At 35.1% G+C, this 19,185-nt stretch overlaps 2 protein-coding genes and 1 pseudogene across 3 annotated transcripts; 2 read left to right on the top strand and 1 right to left on the bottom strand.

Annotated features, from left to right (window-relative positions):
• Window positions 1–175: 175 nt before the first annotated feature.
• On the bottom strand, window positions 176–7,906 carry LOC123200336. The gene is made up of 5 exons (XM_044615488.1): window positions 7,676–7,906; window positions 4,727–7,516; window positions 2,534–4,120; window positions 1,426–1,681; window positions 176–1,323 (listed from the first exon to the last, which is right to left on the bottom strand). The coding sequence occupies exons 2-5, from the start codon at window positions 7,442–7,444 to the stop codon at window positions 731–733; spliced, it is 5,154 nt and encodes a 1,717-aa protein (XP_044471423.1). The 5' UTR covers window positions 7,445–7,516; window positions 7,676–7,906; the 3' UTR covers window positions 176–730.
• A 2,402-nt stretch (window positions 7,907–10,308) lies between these two features.
• LOC123200132 (syntaxin-32-like) lies at window positions 10,309–14,848 on the top strand. Of its 2 annotated transcripts, none has more exons than XM_044615269.1 (6): window positions 10,309–10,562; window positions 10,662–11,077; window positions 11,713–11,960; window positions 12,082–12,254; window positions 13,081–13,287; window positions 14,433–14,848. In XM_044615269.1, the coding sequence occupies exons 2-6, from the start codon at window positions 10,840–10,842 to the stop codon at window positions 14,590–14,592; spliced, it is 1,026 nt and encodes a 341-aa protein (XP_044471204.1). In that variant the 5' UTR covers window positions 10,309–10,562; window positions 10,662–10,839; the 3' UTR covers window positions 14,593–14,848. The 2 variants fall into 2 exon arrangements, with proteins under 2 accessions (XP_044471204.1, XP_044471203.1); XM_044615268.1 differs by having other exon boundaries at window positions 10,310–10,562; window positions 10,799–11,077.
• A 1,114-nt stretch (window positions 14,849–15,962) lies between these two features.
• LOC123199884 lies at window positions 15,963–18,256 on the top strand (annotated as a pseudogene).
• The last annotated feature ends 929 nt before the right edge of the window (window positions 18,257–19,185 follow it).

Here is a 19,185-nt window from a genome sequence, read left to right on the forward strand (position 1 = left end):
GCCGCGTCTTGGTGGGCTTTTAGCGGCAAACAATAGTTTCTAGTGAGACAAATGAGATCAAGAAGGTACAAGCCAATGATTGCATTTCACAGTTCTCTATTGCCTACGTCTACGATAGCCAAATATTTACTGGAATCTGAAGGGGGAAAAAAGCGAGGCAAAGAAACCAAGCCACTAAACGAATCTATATGAAAATTTATAAGAAATTACTTACAGCATTATCTCTGCTCTGTTTCAGATATGTAATCTGGTTGATACATATCTGATAAAAGCTCCAGCAGTCAATCAGATAGGAACTTGTAAGTTGATATGATAAGGGTGTTGTATTATTTGGACCAACGGTGACTTCCAACATCGAGGTTAAGGGGGCAAAGGAACAACAAAAAGAAAGGGAAAAAATAAAATCTATACAAAGACTGGCAGCCAAAATTCCTCACCCCTCACCTGTAGGATATAGATAACAGTTGCAGTGAACTGAGTAAACCTGCAGCTTTAAAAAAACAACTGGTGGGCAGAAAATCATGAGACTGCACATTAGAGCTGCCACGATATTTGGCAGCAAGCCAAAATTTCTTCTCCTCGCAAACCCTCCTGCCAGTGACAAAGGAAAAACCAGATCCATCCCAGCAAAAAAAAATGCCTACTATATAAGATTCTTAGGCAGCAGAACTGCAAGTTGAAGGGGGCAGGCGAGTATTCTTCTCTCAAAATCTTATCTCATTTGGTCATTCTACCCACCACTATTTCCATCGTCAAAAGAAGCTTTAATCGCTTCAGCAATCATGAGGGCATTCACAGCCTTGCTAATTGCTAAATCAGCTCTATAAAGCAATCTCTGAGCTCTTTCTCTCTTCAGTTTAGCCATATTACGTGCATGCCAGGCTGCACCAGATGCATCACGCAGCCTGAACTCATCAAGATCAGAACCATCCAATTGTCCTGGCCAATGCCTCTGAGTCGAATCTGGTTGTAAATGTCGCTGGCTTGGCAAGTCAGAATAGCCCATATTCCACCTATGGACCCCATTTCTCTTGCCCATAAACCGTTGGTTATATTGAGCCACCATCTGTGGGTCATACAGGAATTCAAATGCCCCAAATTTCTTTGACTTCCTCCTCCTAAGTTTTTGGCATTGATGTCTATCAAACCCATCACTGCCTGTGGAGAGAAAACTGATGCTGCCCACATCATGTGGTGAAAATACTCTCGGAGAGAATACCCTTGGTGATGTCTGAGCAAATGGAGAATCATCTAAAGACTCATAGTTGAGTCCTGTATATACAACCTTTTCATCCCCAAAAGCAAACCCATTTAATCTCCTTCCTGGTGCAGCAAATAAAATCAGATTAACAAAAGGCTGACGACACTAATGAAACCAAAAGTTATTAAGTTGGTAAATATTTGAAATGGTGAAAAAAAAGTTACCAAAATTATGAAATCCATCATAATCTCCCATGGCTACATTGCTTTGGCCAGAAACTGAGATTTTCCTCTGGGACCGGTGTTTTGAACCTTTGTTGGGCACTTCTAATCCCCGTGGTTTCAAACAGAAAGCAAACATGAGTGGCTTCTCCAGGGGAGCAGCCTTCCCCTGACATCCATTGGGGATGATGTTGTTAGATTTAGACACAGCTGCCTCCCACTCTTTCATTTGCTGTTGATATCTTTCCCATGATGTAGGCTGAACCACACCCAAGTTCATTGTATTAAACATCATCAATATATATACACAACCAACACATGTAAGCACAGAAAGCAATAATGATAAACAGAGTTCAATGAAACTGCATATTTAATCAAAAAATAATAAATATCAACAACATAAATGAATAAAGATTCAGCACCAATTAACAGCAAGTGAAACAGAGAAAGTCAATCCCCATCAAAGCTATATCTCCCGCCTATTCCTATTTTTGTTTTTCTAATGGCCTATAATTTGATTCCTGCATCTCTGTCTAGACTAGTAAGTGGATCTCTCCTTTCGAGTTCAATTTACTCAAGTCTTATACATAAAAAGTAACGATTTAAAAAAATATATATAATATAAAAAGAACAAAACTACAGCTCTGCCTCAAACTAATAACCATGGACATTGTTCTTCCACTTTCTATTTTTCAGTGCAATGAGTATTTACAACTTGCTTTAAATCTCTTGGTACAAACTAAAACCTCCAAAAATGTTTAATTTGCCTTTTCTTCATGTTTTGTTAAAGATACAGGAACATGATTGAGTCCAGCATCTAATTTGCCTTTTCTTACAAGCTCAAATTTTCTCCTCGTCTGAGTTTTCATGGTTCTCCGCTTTAACCAATTCATTTACTGTTCTTTGATTTTGGGAAGGGAGGTTCTTTAATGTCAAAATAACTTCTCAATGAGAAAGACATAATAAGATTTTAAGTAATTGAAATTAAGATTGTTTCGAATGAAACAAGGAAACAACAAGTAGTCAATACCTGTATTGTATAATGGTAACAAACATGTAATGAAAGCAATTAAGTCATGACAGATAAGAGTCAAATTAATTTCCAAGGTACCTGGAGATGTCTAATTAAAGGTATTCCCTTCTTCTGTCTCTTCTGCCTCCAATGCTCATAGATGATTTTAATAGCTTCCATGGAACCAACTCCAGCCATAAGTTCTGCTATTTCATCCAGTGTGAACTGATCCTGCTGTTGAGAATAAGCAGCCTTCTCAAACCTGTCCATTGTTTTCTCAAACAGCTCGTCGGAAATTTCCAACAAGCCACTGATGTCAGATTCAGAAGAATTGCGAATTTTCATGATCCACCGCTCATCATCACTGTCCATGTCATATAAGATACGTGATGGATCCAAAGCCATCTCAACATCTGTTTCAACCTGCCGAAAGAACTTACAACCGCGAACAAATGCTACTTCAGTTCCGTTGTCATCACAATCCTCTATCAAGCGAACCCCGGGAATTGGAATATTTTTAACTGAAGCAGCACGGATATTACGATTGTAGCACTCTTCATGCATCTCCTTAAAAAGAAACCACTGACTCCTATCAGGAAATTCCAATGTCCAATCCTTTCCCCCTTTCCACATCATGGCATGAGTAAAACGATTTGTTGAACCAGGCTGCAGGAACTGATGAGCCTTGTACGAATACCTTGTCATTCCTGAAAGCTTTACTGCTAACTTCCATTCATTGTGACCAAAAAGCTCTAGTGCAATTTGTGCTCCATATTCTCTCCAACCTTTGTCACCATGTGTAATTAACAAATTCGCATCACAACATAGCTCCAAGTTTTTTTGGGAATCCCTAGTAGCATCTGACAATCTCTTTTCATTTGCCCTCCTAATTCTTGTGTGAGGAAGCCCTTTCTGGTGATGGACTCTATTCTTTGAACCATAATCAAACCCTCCGAATGGCAAGGAGTATGAGAACTGAGTACGTGGTTTCCTAGGTCCGTTACCAAAATTATTGTGGGCAATATCATCCTTCCCATCTGACCATCCTTGATTGAGGTATGCAAAAGATGAACTACTTCTATTTCGATTCCATGTACTTCTAGGGGCAGTAGGGTTTGGGCTCGGAATGATGCCACCATTCATGTTCCAACTTAAATCAGTGGAACGTTGAGCGCCAAGGAATTCCCTATCAATGTGCCTTTCAAATTGGTTGAACATGGGAATTTCAACCCTAATACCATTCAAACGGGAAAGAGACCCAGCATCTGTCTTATCACCGTCAACTGAAGGTCCTGCCAAAGAAACATGCTCTAACTTTGAATTGTGGCGTTGCCATTTCTGCAACTGGTCAATTGCCTTACTGCCAGTTTCTTCAGGAACCCAGAAACTGGCAGAGGTTCCAGCACCATTCAAATCACCATTTCCATATTTTTGCAGTGAGCTTACCCAACGTACATCAGCACAGACAGAAAGACCGACCACCGGTAACTCAGGTCTAACAACAGACAAGTACCCATCAGAAACAGCATTCCTTGAGGTGCCTTTCATATTATTTTCAAGAGTATTTTCTGATACATCATGTTCCTGAGTAGTTTCCAGATGTTTGTCCAAGCAGTTCTTGGAACTAGAACAGTCATTCATCATCAAAGTAGCAGCATGTTTAGGGTGCTCCACCGCATCATGGCCCTGAAAGCTGATACGATCAGTTCTATCTTCCATAAGCAGCTTATGATGCAAGATAAGAAAGAAAGAAGGTGCAGCAGCAAATGAAAGAGCAATTGGAGGAAATTTTCTTTGATTGCTGCCTCGAAAAGAGGACTGGCTCACTTTTATGCAAGTGGATCCCTGGAGATATTCTGCCTAGACATCCTCTGCAACCCCTAATTAATAGAAAAGCTCGTACAAACCCTAGTTAATTTTAAAAATCTCACACAAGTTAACACTGACAGTAAAATCAATGAAAACTATGCCAGAGTGCCTAATTATACCAGAAAAAAGAAGACTTCAAAGAAATTATCAACCCTACAATACCTAACTACTCAAAAGCAAGAGACTGCCTCCAAGTAGCTATTCAAACCACTAAAATATGAAAGTATGACGAAAAAATAAATAAATACCAAGTATGAGGAACCTAACAATAAAAACCACAAAGCTCCAACCAAACAAAATCTTGAAGAATCAATGAAGCAAAAAAGATGTTATATTATCCAAAAAAAAAATAAATAAATAACAAAGGCTAAATAGTACCAACAACCCTCATAAGAAATGTACACACAAACAGAAATGGAATACCTTGGTTAAGGAACTGTCCCTGCCAGAAGAAGAATTCATGGATAACAATTTACTTCCATTTTCAAGCACCTTAATATTATCATAAGTGCATTCAGATAGAGATAATTGCCTAGTAAGCTGACAATGTCTTTTCAGCTTAGCATCCAGATACACCCACAACGAATTCTTCACGTTGGCGAAATTGTAGAAAGCAAACACAAACTGCTTTCTAAGATCTTGAATGCAAGTAAACTTGAATCTGATTGAAGTTACTGGTAACTGAAGGTCAGCATAGTTCCCCAGCTCATTAGGTTGATGGAATACTCTCAGGACAAGAAACACAAAGGCTACAGCCTGCTTCAAGCAACCTTCAAACAGGAAAAACCTCCGTCCAACTATATTATCAACAAAAAGCATCTCCAGATTAACACTTGGCCACATTTTCATCAGTGTCCCATAGTGAAACAAAATAACAGCATGGAACAGCCAAAAATTATCTGCTCCGAATGTGTATTTCAGGAGTGAAAGAACTGGGAAGCATATCTCAAATCTCACTTGACCTGATTCTGTGGGTGGTATGGTTAAATTTAACAGCTCTGTGTTACCAGTGAATCGAAATGCTCCATTTGCATCCAACATTTTCATACAAATATAATGCTCTTCCAAATCCTCTAACCCATCAATGGAAGGGGCAGGCAAAGTAACAGATGAACGTCTGCAACTAGAAACATGATTGCCTGAAGATGTTGAACATGACAAGCTACCTGTCTTGCGAAACCGCCTTCTGTAATAAACAATGGGAAGTTTGCTATATTTGGAGAATGTGGGTCTACCTGAGGAAGACTCCTCATCTTTTCTAGCACCAAAAAAACAGTCTAGCAATTTAGATGTACTGGCAAATTTTTTATTCTTATCTCTCAAAGAAGCACTTTCTAAAGAAACATCAGGCTTCATAATTTCGTGAGATAAAAATGATGGCTCAAAATTCGGGGATGGATCACGTCTTTTCTGTTTCTTTATAGCGTGTAAAGGAGAAGATTTGAACCGATTAGTAGATCGAGCCAACCATGAGATGATGGGCTCTGTGTCCATGTAGTTACCCATGCAGTTACTATCCTTCTCAGTCATATTTCTCTTCTCCTTCTCTTTGCTAGGCTTCAAGCTTCCTTTTCTCCCTTCTAAACTCTTCTCTGTTATCCTGGATCTTCTACGTGCATCCTTACCTGGAACTTCGCTAGGAAGCAGCAGAAGTTTAAATCTCTCATTTCCCAGATTAATCCATTCCTCATCCCGATCATCATATTTCACATGATGTAGCTTGCTTTCTTTGTCATAGTCATTGACCAGGCCATAATACCAACACTGGTCCAAAGGCCAAAAAACTTTGATTCTCTGATTCAATACCCAATATGCATCCAAATCTTCGGAGAAAATTTCATAATAATGTCGCCTTTTCCTTGAGTGCCCCCTCTCTTTGTACCGTGTCCTTGGTCGTAATGCTCTACCAGCAGCATCAAATGATGCAGATTCATGACTAGCAAAGTCTTGTTCAGAGGATGACAAAAAAGAAAGGCCATTTGTGGAAGGAATGGATTTTCCATTTGAAGGAAAACCAGTACAACTAGGATTGAATCGTGATGATAGCATCATAGCTGCATTTTCCTCAAGATTCTCTTCATCATCCAGTACATCACCACATACCTTGACAGATGCATCAGTTAAAGGCTCTGCTTCTTCTTTTGCAATACTTCTTCTATCTCGGGTGGGATCATTTCTCTTGCCAAGATTCTTCCTTGACTTTTTCAAAGAGACACTGTTATTAACAACTGGCTGACTGGTGCACCCATCAACCTCCTTCAAACACTGAGTCAAATCTGAATTGCTAATCTTATTTGAGTTCTTGAAAGAGTCACCATTGTTCAGAACTGAATGACTAGCACAATCACCCTCCTTAAAATTTTGATTTAAATTTGACTCACTTTTTCTGTTTACCTTCTTCAAGGAAGACTCACCATTGCTTAACACTGAATTATTGGCACGCCCAACACCCTCCTTCGAAAGCCTAGCTGCATTCAACCCACTGTTCCTCTTTTCCTTTACATTATCGGAAATCTTTTTGCGTTTAACCTTTGATTGCACTAGACACATACCAGAATCATGTAAAGACTCAGCCCCAATACCCAAATCTGTTGGAGACTCAGCCTGAATAGCAAATTCCTTCTGAGACTCAATCCTGGCAGCTGAATCACCACCTGTTGCCTTAGCCACCGCATCATCACTCACTTTACAACAAGACTGTCCTTGTAGCTTCAACACTTGACTAACTTCAACCTTTCTTCGCCCAACAAAACCACGTTTACGCTTCGGGATTTGAAAACCACTATCATCTAAACTCAAGGAAATGCCATTAAACCCACTGCTATTATGATTTTTATGACTCAACCCCAACTTTGAATCCTTTGAATCAAGTGAACCAGAACTCAGAACACCATTAGACAAGCCATCTAAACTGTTTTTGTAATCATCAACATTTTTTAAGCTACTGATGGACACAGTTTTGCCAATCTTTTTCCTCTTGTTGCTCTTTTCCGCGTCTGAATCCTCTGAACTATTTTTTCTCTTCAACTCCTTATTCTGAGACTCCATTGGGATTCCTGATTTATACAGGCTCTTAATATCCAATGATCTTGATTTCCTAGGAATTTCCGCTCCATTGGATTTTCCTATTCTATTTTCCATGAACAATTTGTCAATCTAAAAACCAAAACAAAAAACCTCCGGTCTTCATATTCCATTATACATTTTTCAGATCTGTAACAACCAAACCAAACCAAAATTTACCACTAAATATTTCTAAAAATGCTAAAACATGACTAACTGAACAATCGAACCCTAATACTCGTTTACTAGAAACATTTCACAAGAAAAACTGAACTAATTAACTATCACAGAAGAAAATTATAAGCGTACCTGAATCAATATATCACGAAGCGAAGATTTCTCAAACCAACAATGGAGATCACTGCCACGAAACATATATTAGGGTACGAATCTGATGGTTTCAAATTGAAACCCTAACAGATTTATCGATTTCCGAAATAAATTTGCCGCTAATTTTGAAAATTAAAAATTCCGGAGAGACGGAAGAGAGCTAGGGTTTCTTTTCGCTTCACGATAGTAAGGGTTTAGATCGAAAATAACCAAAAAATAAAAAAGTAATCAATTCGCAAAAAGAAAGAAAATATGTGCATCGTTTAGATTAATCTACGTGGCATCATATTCACCCTTCGATATGGAAGTTGCGGTTGAGATTTTACATAGACAATATAAAGACGTAAGCCTCATAAATGTAGATCAAAATTTTAGGAGCAAGTGTGGGATATATGAACGGCTCCGATGTATTTTATTGACACGTGGAAGGCTGAAAGTTAAACTTGATCTGGAAGATATGCGGTTTAACTGTTAATTTTTGTATTACTAAATTGACTCCCTTTTTATGTTAAATGACGGAAATACCCATAACGTTTTTGGGATACCAGGTCTCATTAAGAAATCACAAAGCGAATTGCAAGAGTGGTTTTAGTGAATAAACGCGCTTTAATGAGATGCAACGTGGACTGAAATTACAGAAAATGCCAGTGACATAAGCTTGAGAGCGCCAGTGAAGATGTTTGTAAATAAAGGCAGGTGTGTCTGGAGATAGGTTGTAACCGTATTTTGGTGACGTGGTCGAAACAGGGGGTTTAAAAAAAGAGTTGATACCAATACCGTGCAATTCAGAAATTGATTTTGAACGCCCAAATGCATGGCTCCACGTGGACGATAACGAACTCGCTATATTTTTCCATTTGTACAAAGGTTTCCACCATTATTGTCATGCAAAGTTTGCCGTTCCACATTTAAGGAAATTTCGAGGCCAGCCACGCACCATCCACCTAATGTTCTTACATGATTTGCAAGTGGTAATTTTTTTTAATAAATATTGTTCCCATTGGATGTTAGTGTAAATGTACGTAAATATATTTTCGTTAGAGGTATTTAGTTTAGTTAATATTTTATTATCAAAATAAAAAAATTAACTTGAAAATAGATTATTGGGTATAAATTATTATTATATTTAATAAAATTTAATAAATATAAATAATTATTGTGTTTGGTTAAATGTAATAAAAGATTACTAGTAAATTATTTTACTTAAATGTCTTTAAATATAATTATTTTTAAATATTTTTTATATTATTTATCATATTAATTAAAAATAAATTTATTTTTGTCTCAAAATATTAATAAATAATAATATAATTATAATAAAATCAAGATTACTTTGGTAATCTTTAAATACCTAAGATAAATGTGGTAATCAGATTATCACCTATATTACTTACCACGTCAGCATTGGTAATAAAAGATTACTGTAATATTTTATTAATGATAAATCAAACAAGGAAATAAAAGATAGATTATCAAGGTAATCTTAAAAAACTGAAACCAAATGGCCCCTTATTGTCTAAGTGTTTTCATAAAGTAATAATATGACAATGGTATTTTTGTAAATTAGAAAGATTTAGTATGACATGTTAATATAACATGATGATGATCATATAAGTAAGATCATAAATAACATTGTGTAAAAGGCATTGACATTGAAGTTATTGTGATTGTTGAAGTCATTTTAACCATATTTAAATAATTTTTAAAATTTTAACGGTTTTTATACACACAATCCATAATCCTTCCAATTAGTTTTTGGATAATATACAAGTGTTTATGTTTTCTCGTACATAATATATTTAACAATATTACTAAAAATATGATTTTATTTATATATATAAGTACAAATTAAACCTTAATATAAAATTTGAAAAATAAAAAATTAATCAAATTTTAAATCAGCAAAAATATTTGATATCTTAAATATTATAATTTTGTCTTTTGAAAGGTTTAAAAACTTACATTTATATCTAAAAACTTTAGTCACTATTTATCGTCATATCTCAATCATTGGTAGAGAAGTTGATGCCACAAGTAGTGGGAAAGTTTGATATTAGTAAAATAAGTTGTTGATAGTTGCAAATTGTAATTGGTATTAGGGAGAGCTAGAAAGAAGGAGATCGATGGGTAAAATAGTCTATTGAATTTTGTCAATGTGAAATAAAGTGGAAACGATGATATCATGGGAGAAATAAGCTAGAGATAAATATATCGGCACAAAAAATATTTATGAAGGTTAAATTAATATTAGAGATAAATCGTCAAAAATGAGATTGTTAGTTAGGTTATAAAAAAAAGAAGAATATTTTAATGTAAATTTGGTATGTAATTGATTTTTTAAAACTTCTGTTCTTTTGGAGTAACATGATAATTTTGAAATGTTAAATAATTATAAATAGTAGGGCAATTTCAAATCCTAACATTTTTTTAGAATTATTTTCTGTTTGATTTTGGATATATGTGTTATTTATGTCATAAGGGGTAGAAAAGTCTTTAGGCTAAACTTTGGGTGGACAATGGAATTTGCTCAATATTTTTTGCCAATCACGACGGTAACCTGCCAACCGGCTCTCAACGTTTCAGGTCGCCGGTGTTTTTTTTTTTTAAAAACTGCTTCACTCTTTTGTTCCCTCTTACAATATATATATTTGTTTCCTTCAAATCTTAACTGGTAAGTAACTAAACATTCCTCGAAAGGATCTCTGCGTTATCCTGAAATCACATTTTAATCGTAACAATATCAAAGGCAATCTGGACGACTGAATCCAGATCCAGGTTTCAACTGTATTGTTTGTAACAACAGTTCTATTACCTTGCTCTGCGGTTTCAGATCTCGTGTCTTCGTTCAATCGATCACCATTTTGAGGTGAATTTTTTTATCGTTGAGTTCTGATTTTGTTTTTGCAATTCATTTGCTATAAGATTTGAAGTCATATTTTGTTTATCATCTTTTGCACTTTCTTAGCAACCAAACGGAGACTTCGACGTGAAAAGAGAAGGAAATGATAAATTTACCGTGTTAAGGAAGCGAATTAGTTTCTTATGCTGGATAATAAAATTTTATAATTCTGATTTATGATGCCATTTGTAATATTTCGTCAGTAATTGAAAGCACTACAACTTTAGAGGTTTGAGTGTAAGAAATGCCGGTGAAGGTAGGACAAACGTCGTTCCGGGATAGGACTCTGGAGTTTCAGAGTGTAGCAGAGAGGCTAAAGAAGTCAGTTTCATCTGGATCCGGGCCAAATGGTACGAGCGGTAGTTCGAAAACGGGTGAACAGCGTTCCTCTGCGGCACTTCAGTCTGAGTTCAACAAGAAGGCTTCTAAGATAGGCTTTGGGATACACCAGACTTCGCAAAAGCTTTCCAAGCTAGCAAAATGTAAGTAATAGGTTACACTAATTGTTATATGAGTTTGGTTTATTGTGCTCAACTTGATTGTCCACATACATATATGGACAAAAGTTTAAATAATGTAACGAAAACGATGCTTTAGAGCATTCAACCTCAATTTTTTGTAGTCAGCAAATTCAACATATCAATAGTTAGTTGATAAACTGATACTCGGATGGAGTTGCTTCTATTTTTGCTGATCATATCTGTGTGAATATACATGGCGACTTCACCTGACTTGACTTCTCTTATTGTGTCTGTTGGAAGCACATCCACAGTCTATAATATGAAGTCAATTATGTGTATTATGATCCACACCTTAATTTTTAAAGGCTGACAATGGTGGTTTCAATTTGTATTATACTGGTTTCTATGTTAGAGTAGCAAAAAAGAGGTTTATGTGATATGTGTTAGAAACATCATAGTTCATGATATTGACATTGCCTGGTGAGCTGTGCTTGGCTGCTTAGGCTATATTACTATATTACGTGTTTGCTATCGCACACTTATTGGAATTCAGATGTGTGTAATTGCTACTTTGGTAGTGTTGATGCCAAATCTTTGTGCATGTTCTGATCTATCAATGTCAACCCAAGCAATTGGAAGCTTTTGTTGATTTGCAGTGGCAAAGAGGACTTCGGTTTTTTATGACCCCACAGTGGAAATCCAGGAGCTGACAGCTGTTATCAAGCAGGATATTACTGCACTGAACTCTGCAGTAGTAGATCTTCAACTTTGTTGCAACTCTAGAAATGAGGGTGGTATTTCCAGTGACACCACTAGTCATTCAACTACTGTTGTCGATGACCTGAAGAATCGCTTGATGAGTACCACTAAAGAGTTCAAAGAAGTTCTTACAATGCGAACAGCGGTAATGGGTGAATGTAGCTCATCATGTTGTTCTCAATCTCTTGCTTAACAATTGCTTAATAGATCTTTAAATGTTAATTTAATATTCCAAAGACTAATAGTATCATATTGGCTTTGTATAGAATTTGAAGGTTCATGAGAACAGAAGACAATTGTTTTCATCTTCTGCTTCTAAGGATAATGCAAATCCTTTTGTTCGGCAGCAGCCACTGGCTGCCAGGTCAGCTGCTAGTTCTTTGAATTCTCCTCCTCCATGGGCTGATGGTTCACTGACTTCTTCTTCGTTGTTTCCCAGGTAATAGCTTGTTTGGTTGTCTCACATTTTGTGGCAGGCAAACTGATTTAAGTTTTTCACATCTTATTGAAGGAACATGAGTCTGCTTTTAGAAGTCTTTGGATACTCTATTCTATTATTGGACGAATATGATCTATCACATTGTAATAACCATGATTGCTACAAAATTTCCTTGCAATTAATTTTTAAATGTTCTTCATCTACTTGGAACTAGATGTAACCACGAATAATGGTTTATTTCTAGAGAAGTGGATATAACCATTGTATTTCTATAGAATGGTTATCAAATTGTTATTCTGAAATCCACTAGGATATGGTCACAACCTGCACTTTTCCATCACTGAAACATTCTTTTTCAGGAAGGACAGAATATTTCATTTCCTTGTACATTATGGTGAACTGTAGGATTTATTTACATTCTTCATACAGCCAATGAGCATTCCCTTGATTCCTTTCTCCTTGGGTTGTCTTACGATGGTTACATTTTGTCAGAACTAACTACTTTCAATCTTGCTGTTTGAATTTTCTATAATCATGAATCTTTTCTACACTTTACTCAGCCTTGTTGGTCATCACTTTTTGATTCACACTCCATGTTCTGAGATTCCCAGGGCTTTCCCCAATAAAAAAAGAACTAGGTACTTGAATTTGAATTTGTATTCAGAACCATTAACTAGTTCATTTAACTAATTCATTTCGGAACTAATTTCTTGTATTCCATTCCAATAAATGCCATTTTGGAACCTATTACTAGGAAAAAAAGGAGAAAAAGATTCAATTTTGTTTGGCCAACCACTAACCTCATTCCTGAATTTTAATTTTACAGGAAGCAGATGGGTGGGGAGAGACAACTGTTGTTGCAGCAACAACAGCACAATCAACAACAGCAACAGCAGCTGGTTCCTTTGCAAGACAGTTACATGCAAAGTAGAGCTGAAGCTCTTCAGAATGTAGAATCAACCATCCATGAACTGGGCAACATCTTCAACCAACTGGCGACCCTGGTCTCTCAACAAGGAGAGATTGCTATAAGGTTTTATTTGTAATTCTAGTTAATTTTTTTAGTTGTTCTTTGCATAGACCTAGCTTTATATTCTGGCATTTTATGTGCGAAATATATATAGTTCCGAAAAACTTGATTAAATTATAGTCATGACATGCAGCATTTATTTGATTATTGGTATTCAATTAAATTGGTTTTGAAATTGTTCTGTGTATATACAACCTCTAACAAAATAAATCCAAAGCTAATTTTCTGGTACGAACTTTAGGAGAACCACACTTTAAAAGGTGGTTATTGAGATGGGAAAGTCCAAGCTCATATAAACCTCACACTAGTTATTCATATTTTTCAATGTGGGATTTAAGTCTCATATCTTGCACTTGGGTGTCGGGGTTAGCTGTACGCTAGCTCTCTGCTAGCCTCGGGCGAATACTGTAATGTCGTATAGCTGAGAGACGTGGTGATGACTCTGATACCAAATTATACAAACTTTAGGAGAACCGCACCTTAAAAACTAGCTATTAAGATGGGAAAACCCAAAGCCATATAAACCCTTCACACTAGTTGTCCATATTTTCTAATGTAAGATTCAAGGCTCATATCTTTCACTTGAGATCCTAACAATTTCTTACCTACAACAAAGTTTGATCAAGTAGCTTAACAACATTAGAAAAGCTTAGTAGATCTTTGCAGAAAAATATAATTATGTAGAAGTGATGATAAAACCAATCGTAGAAAATAAATATTTATGATTTGCGGCATTTTTTTTAAGAAAAATTGGTCTATTGGTTCAATTTTTCAATGATTTTGTGCGTAGTTGCTGCCTAAATTGGAAAGTTATGCAATCCCTTTTTTTTTTAGTTTGTTGATAATTCTCTATGAGAGGATTCAAAGTTTTGCATTAGACAATACTTGCCTAGTAGGTACTGAAGATTTATTTAAGGTTATACCTTCATTTTGTGACACCATTGTGTTAAAAGCTGCACCTATGATCCCAAGCAACCTATGCAGCAATGGTACCGTCATATTTTAGTAAAATTTGAAGATGTTGCATATAGTTTTGCAATCTTTAAAGAGAACTACAGCCGAATGTGTGACAACGGCATGTTTATGCCTTCACAGTCAAAATTGTGATAAATGTTTTTTTTGTGAACTGATGGGAATTTTCGTTGCAGGATCGATGAGAACATGGATGACACCTTGGCAAATGTGGAGGGAGCACAGGGGGCTTTGCTCAAGTACCTCAACAGTATATCATCTAATAGATGGCTGATGATCAAGATATTCTTTTTATTGATTTTTTTCTTAATGATTTTCCTCTTCTTTGTGGCATAGTCAATGTGAAGAAACAAGAAGTGAGAGGAAAAATTTTGTGCCCTTTTTCCCTGGGATGAGCCATTGCTAAGTATAATTTGTTACTTTTTTCCTGTGGTACATGTACTAGTCATTGGCTGTGTAATGTGTATGTACTATCAATTGTAAGTGTACATGGTAATGTATTGACAATTGTAAGTGTACATGGTAATGTATTGACAATTGTAAGTGTACATAGTAATGTATTGACAACAGCGAGATCCCTAAATTTTTTCCATTTTCTTAGCAGTAGATCGATTCAATTGTATTTATGTAAAAGTTGAGTTCAACGAGTTCCAAAAGTTACAGGTTCAAGTTTGAGGTGGGAATGGCAAATTTAAGTTTAGTTCAAAATATTGCAGTCAAACACCTTAAATCTTTTATAATCAAGGACAAAATAAAAATTTAATCTTTTGAAAGTTTATCAATATTATACTAGAATTAACTCATGAATTCATGAGTTCATCAAACTAGGCAACAGTGAGCACAAGTTTAGTTTGACAATAATCAAGCTAAGTTTGATTTAATACGAGTGGAATCATAGGTAGCTTGTAAGTGGCTCAATTCGAATGCACCCTTAGCATGGTTCACATGGATGAAAATGTGATATATTTGTTTATTTTTTAATTTTGATTTTTTTTTTGTTTTACTAGAATTAATACTTACTGTAAATAAACATAATTTTATTTAGAGACCCATCTCCAACTAAAATACCTAGTAAGAAATTCCTAACAATTTAATTTTTAAGTATTGTCTATGTATTTGATTATTTATGGAAATCAACAATCTTATTTTTTTATAGTAATAATAGCCTTATTCACTTTAAATATATAAATAGATATATATTATGTGTATTATTATATGATTAGATATTAATTTATTATTTATTTAAAATCACTAAATTATATAATGATATATATCAAATATGTACCTACTTTAAATGAGTCTGTATAGTTTTAATGATTCTTTTAAGTGAAAAATATAAACACTTTATTGTAATACCAATTATGATAAATAAATTGTATATCTTATCATGTATTAAAAACTTAATTTTTGTATTATATATCAAATATCGTATGATAATATATTTTAAAAATAAATTAATAAATATTTTTTAAACGAGACATTAGTATTTAAAAAAATTTCATAAATATCCTTTAATTTAAAAAATATATTATATACACTTATTTTATATTATATTTTATAATACATATTTTATAATAAATAATTATTGTAAAATATATATTAAATTATAAAATATATTTATTATATTATATTAATTTAATATATTTTATAATAATATTTTATGGTATTTCACTAATATAACGTAGTATAATTGGAAACGTATTAGAGAATATTATCCATTACAAACATTTTACTAAAAGACAAACTCCAAAATATCCATCTTTCTTCTTCGTATATTCACAGCAAGCCCTACCTTCTTCACGACACCGACCTCTTCTCCTCTGATTTCCATTTCAATTCATCCAAACCCTTACATTTTGTCTCATTAAATTTTCATCTCTATAGAATTACCTCACCATTTCCATTCCGAGTCGTCAGAATCCCCAACTGTTCTCTATCAACAAGAGCTTTAATTTGAATCTCGTTGCTCTGTTGTTTTGAGTTTTCATCTTTATCTGTACAGACCACGATTTCAAAATTTTGGATAAATTATTATTTAACCCTCCTGATTCAAACAATTTAACTTTTGCCACCTAAAACGGGGCTTCAATCTGTTTACAGTTTTACCCACTTTTGCTGATCTAATATAATTCAAATTTATACCGGAAAAGGGAAAAATGGTGGGTGGCGGTATCAGGAGGGACGATGGATCGTTGGTCATCAATAACAACAACGTGTTCGCGGCGTTGGAGAGTCTGCGGAAGAAAAAGAAGTCTGATAAAGAGCCCGGGTCATCCAAAAGCAGCGGCAGTGGGTCTTCCAAGTCACTGCAACAGCAGAACAAAGGGCCTGTGGAGCCTCCGGTGTTTTGGGCACCAACCCCGTTGAAAGTCAAATCGTGGGCCGATGTTGATGATGACGACGATTATTACGCCACCACGGCGCCACCCCAGTCGGTCTGGGGATCGTCAAAGGTGCCACAGGATCACGGGAAGCCTACCAATGTTGAGGTGATATACGGTTTCATTTTTACTTCTTTGTACAATTTTGAAAAGAAAACCGTCTTTGTTATAGATCGTATTTATAGGTTTTTATTTATAATCTTGATTATTGTGGAACTTTTGGTATCAGATTTTCTGAATTAGTAGTGTCAGATTTTTTAGCAAATTTTAAACTTAAGCACATCCGTGCGTGTGAATTTTGTGCTTTTGCTAAGTGTTTGAAAGATTTTAATGTGATAGCATGCTACAACAGTTCTAATTGCTTAAGAAATTGTTTATTGATGCTTTTTGACACATGAGTACCCTCAGTCACTGGAAAATTGACTATCTGGGGTTTCAGGATAGTGAGAGTGAGGAAGATATTCTAGAGGAAGGTGATGATGATTTTGAGGAAGAGCATGACCACGAACCTGAGGTTCCAGTACATCATGAATCAGTGGTGAAGACAACTTCTGAAGATTCTGTACATTTAATAAGGAGACAGAGAAGCAACTTTCAAAAAAGGAGAGGAAGAAGAAGGAACTTGCTGAGCTTGACGCTCTTCTTGCTGATTTTGGAGTTGCCCCAAAAGATGGCAATGGCCAAGTTGAATCACGTGGGTAATCATTACCACTTAAGTTCAATAATAATTTTCGATTTCTGTAATTTTTCAATTAATTCTGCCCACTTATGGCAGATAAGAAAACTTATCTTCATTGTCTGATTACAATATTTTCCTAGGATGGTTATAAAACTTTGCTCCTGCTGTTCTTTTCTTTATAAGAAGGAAAAAATGTAAAAGTTTCTTAAACTTGCAGAGGTTGCACAAGGCAAGAAAGATGGGGAACCCAACAAAGAAGGTGAAAAGAAGGAAAATGTTCCTGGAGAATCTAAAAGTGCTAAGAAGAAGAAAAAGAAGGATAAATCTTTGAAGGAGAGTGAGTCTAATAACTCAGTTGTTGCTAATGGACCAAATAAAGCTGCTCAAGCAGAACAGGTAAAGGAGGATGCATCTACTGTTGATGTGAAAGAGCGTTTAAAGAAGATTGCATCTTCAAAAAAGAAGAAATCTAGTAAAGAGATGGATGCTGCGGCAAAAGCTGCTGCTCAAGAAGCTGCTGCAAGGAGTGCAAGACTTGCTGCAGCAAAGAAGAAAGAGAAGAACCACTATAATCAACAGCCATTGAGGTAAAAACTTCATTTTATTTCACAGGGTATATGAACATGTTATTCTTGTTGTTCATATATATGACGAGGTGAAATCAAATCGGGTGGTCTGTTACTGGTTTCATAGAAGTTGACATTAGTAGTATTGCCCATGGACTAGAGAAGTTCATTTTTGGCATTTTGGGTCTTAATTGTTCTGTTGTTCACAGGACTCAGTCGTTTTTTGGCAGTTTTGTTCATTCTAGATTCTTACCTCGATAGTAGTTGTTTATAACTGTATTGAAGTACTTTTTCACGGTCCTTATAACTTACTGATCAGTTCTCGTGAAGAGATGGTCGAATGAGAAATTTGCAATTTCCATTTTTGTCTGGAATTTACGTTTTTGCTTTTTAGTTCAAGGGGTGAGTAAAAATTGGTCTGTGAGGTTAAACTTAGTTGGATGTAGCAAATGTTGTGTTGAACTTTGCCTTGAGTAGTGAGAAATATGTAACTAGTATTATGTGCTTGATACAGAGATCTCTACCAGACAATTTTCAATTACAAATAAATAAATATGTTAGCTAGGTATGTTTTTATTAAGTGCAATGTTATTCATACTATACTGGGATCTTAATTTTAGTTTGGACAAGGAAGATGAAATAAAATCTGTCAAATGGGTTGGAAATTTAGGGGTGTAAACCAAGATGCTCGAGTTAGCTTGCTGTTAGTAGGTTCAATGAGCTCAAAGCTCGTGGTTTTACTCTAATAAAATATCAATAAACCCTTAAAAATTGTATTTACACCTATGGAATTTCGATTCTCGACTTTGAATATAGGTTAATTGATAAATATATAAATTATAAAATTTAAACATGTTTAAAATTTAAGGGCTTTTGAAAATAATTTCTTGAACCGAAATGGAGCTACTTGGTCCTACTCAAGCTCTAGCTCTACCTTTATTCTAACAAACTGTGCTTGAGTCAAGTGTTACTCAACTCGGTTCAGTTACACTCCTAGTAGGAATTCTAAAATTTTATAAATGACATTATAGATTGATGGTGTCTATTGTGATTGATGACCAATAATATATACATACAAGGTTAAGATTCTTATTATGTATCCTAATGACTCTTTTTATCTATCAGTTTCACTGTAACGGAGTAATTTTCATATAATTAATGTGGTGGATAACAGGATGAATAATTTTCATATAATTAATGTGATTTTAACATATAGACGTTTACATCAGTCGAGATTTCTTCATTTTACAAATTTAAGAAGTTGAAATGTGAATAAGCTCATATATTTCTGAGCAAAGAAAAA

The sequence above is a fragment of the Mangifera indica genome, chromosome 17, assembly GCF_011075055.1.
Source record: "Mangifera indica cultivar Alphonso chromosome 17, CATAS_Mindica_2.1, whole genome shotgun sequence".
Lineage (NCBI taxonomy): Eukaryota > Viridiplantae > Streptophyta > Magnoliopsida > Sapindales > Anacardiaceae > Mangifera > Mangifera indica.

What these genes read in the sequence shown, in the direction of transcription:
- LOC123200132 (XM_044615269.1), top strand. Translation starts at nt 10,840, where the DNA reads ATGCCGGTGAAGGTAGGACAAACGTCGTTCCGGGATAGGACTCTGGAG. An exon ending in TCTTCTTCGTTGTTTCCCAG is followed by an intron (nt 12,255 to 13,080) that starts GTAATAGCTTGT and finishes TTAATTTTACAG; the next exon opens with GAAGCAGATGGGTGGGGAGA. An exon ending in CAAGGAGAGATTGCTATAAG is followed by an intron (nt 13,288 to 14,432) that starts GTTTTATTTGTA and finishes TTTTCGTTGCAG; the next exon opens with GATCGATGAGAACATGGATG.
- LOC123200336 (XM_044615488.1), bottom strand. Translation starts at nt 7,444, where the DNA reads ATGGAAAATAGAATAGGAAAATCCAATGGAGCGGAAATTCCTAGGAAA. An exon ending in GGGACAGTTCCTTAACCAAG is followed by an intron (nt 4,121 to 4,726) that starts GTATTCCATTTC and finishes ATCAGCTTTCAG; the next exon opens with GGCCATGATGCGGTGGAGCA. An exon ending in CTTTAATTAGACATCTCCAG is followed by an intron (nt 1,682 to 2,533) that starts GTACCTTGGAAA and finishes GGTGTGGTTCAG; the next exon opens with CCTACATCATGGGAAAGATA.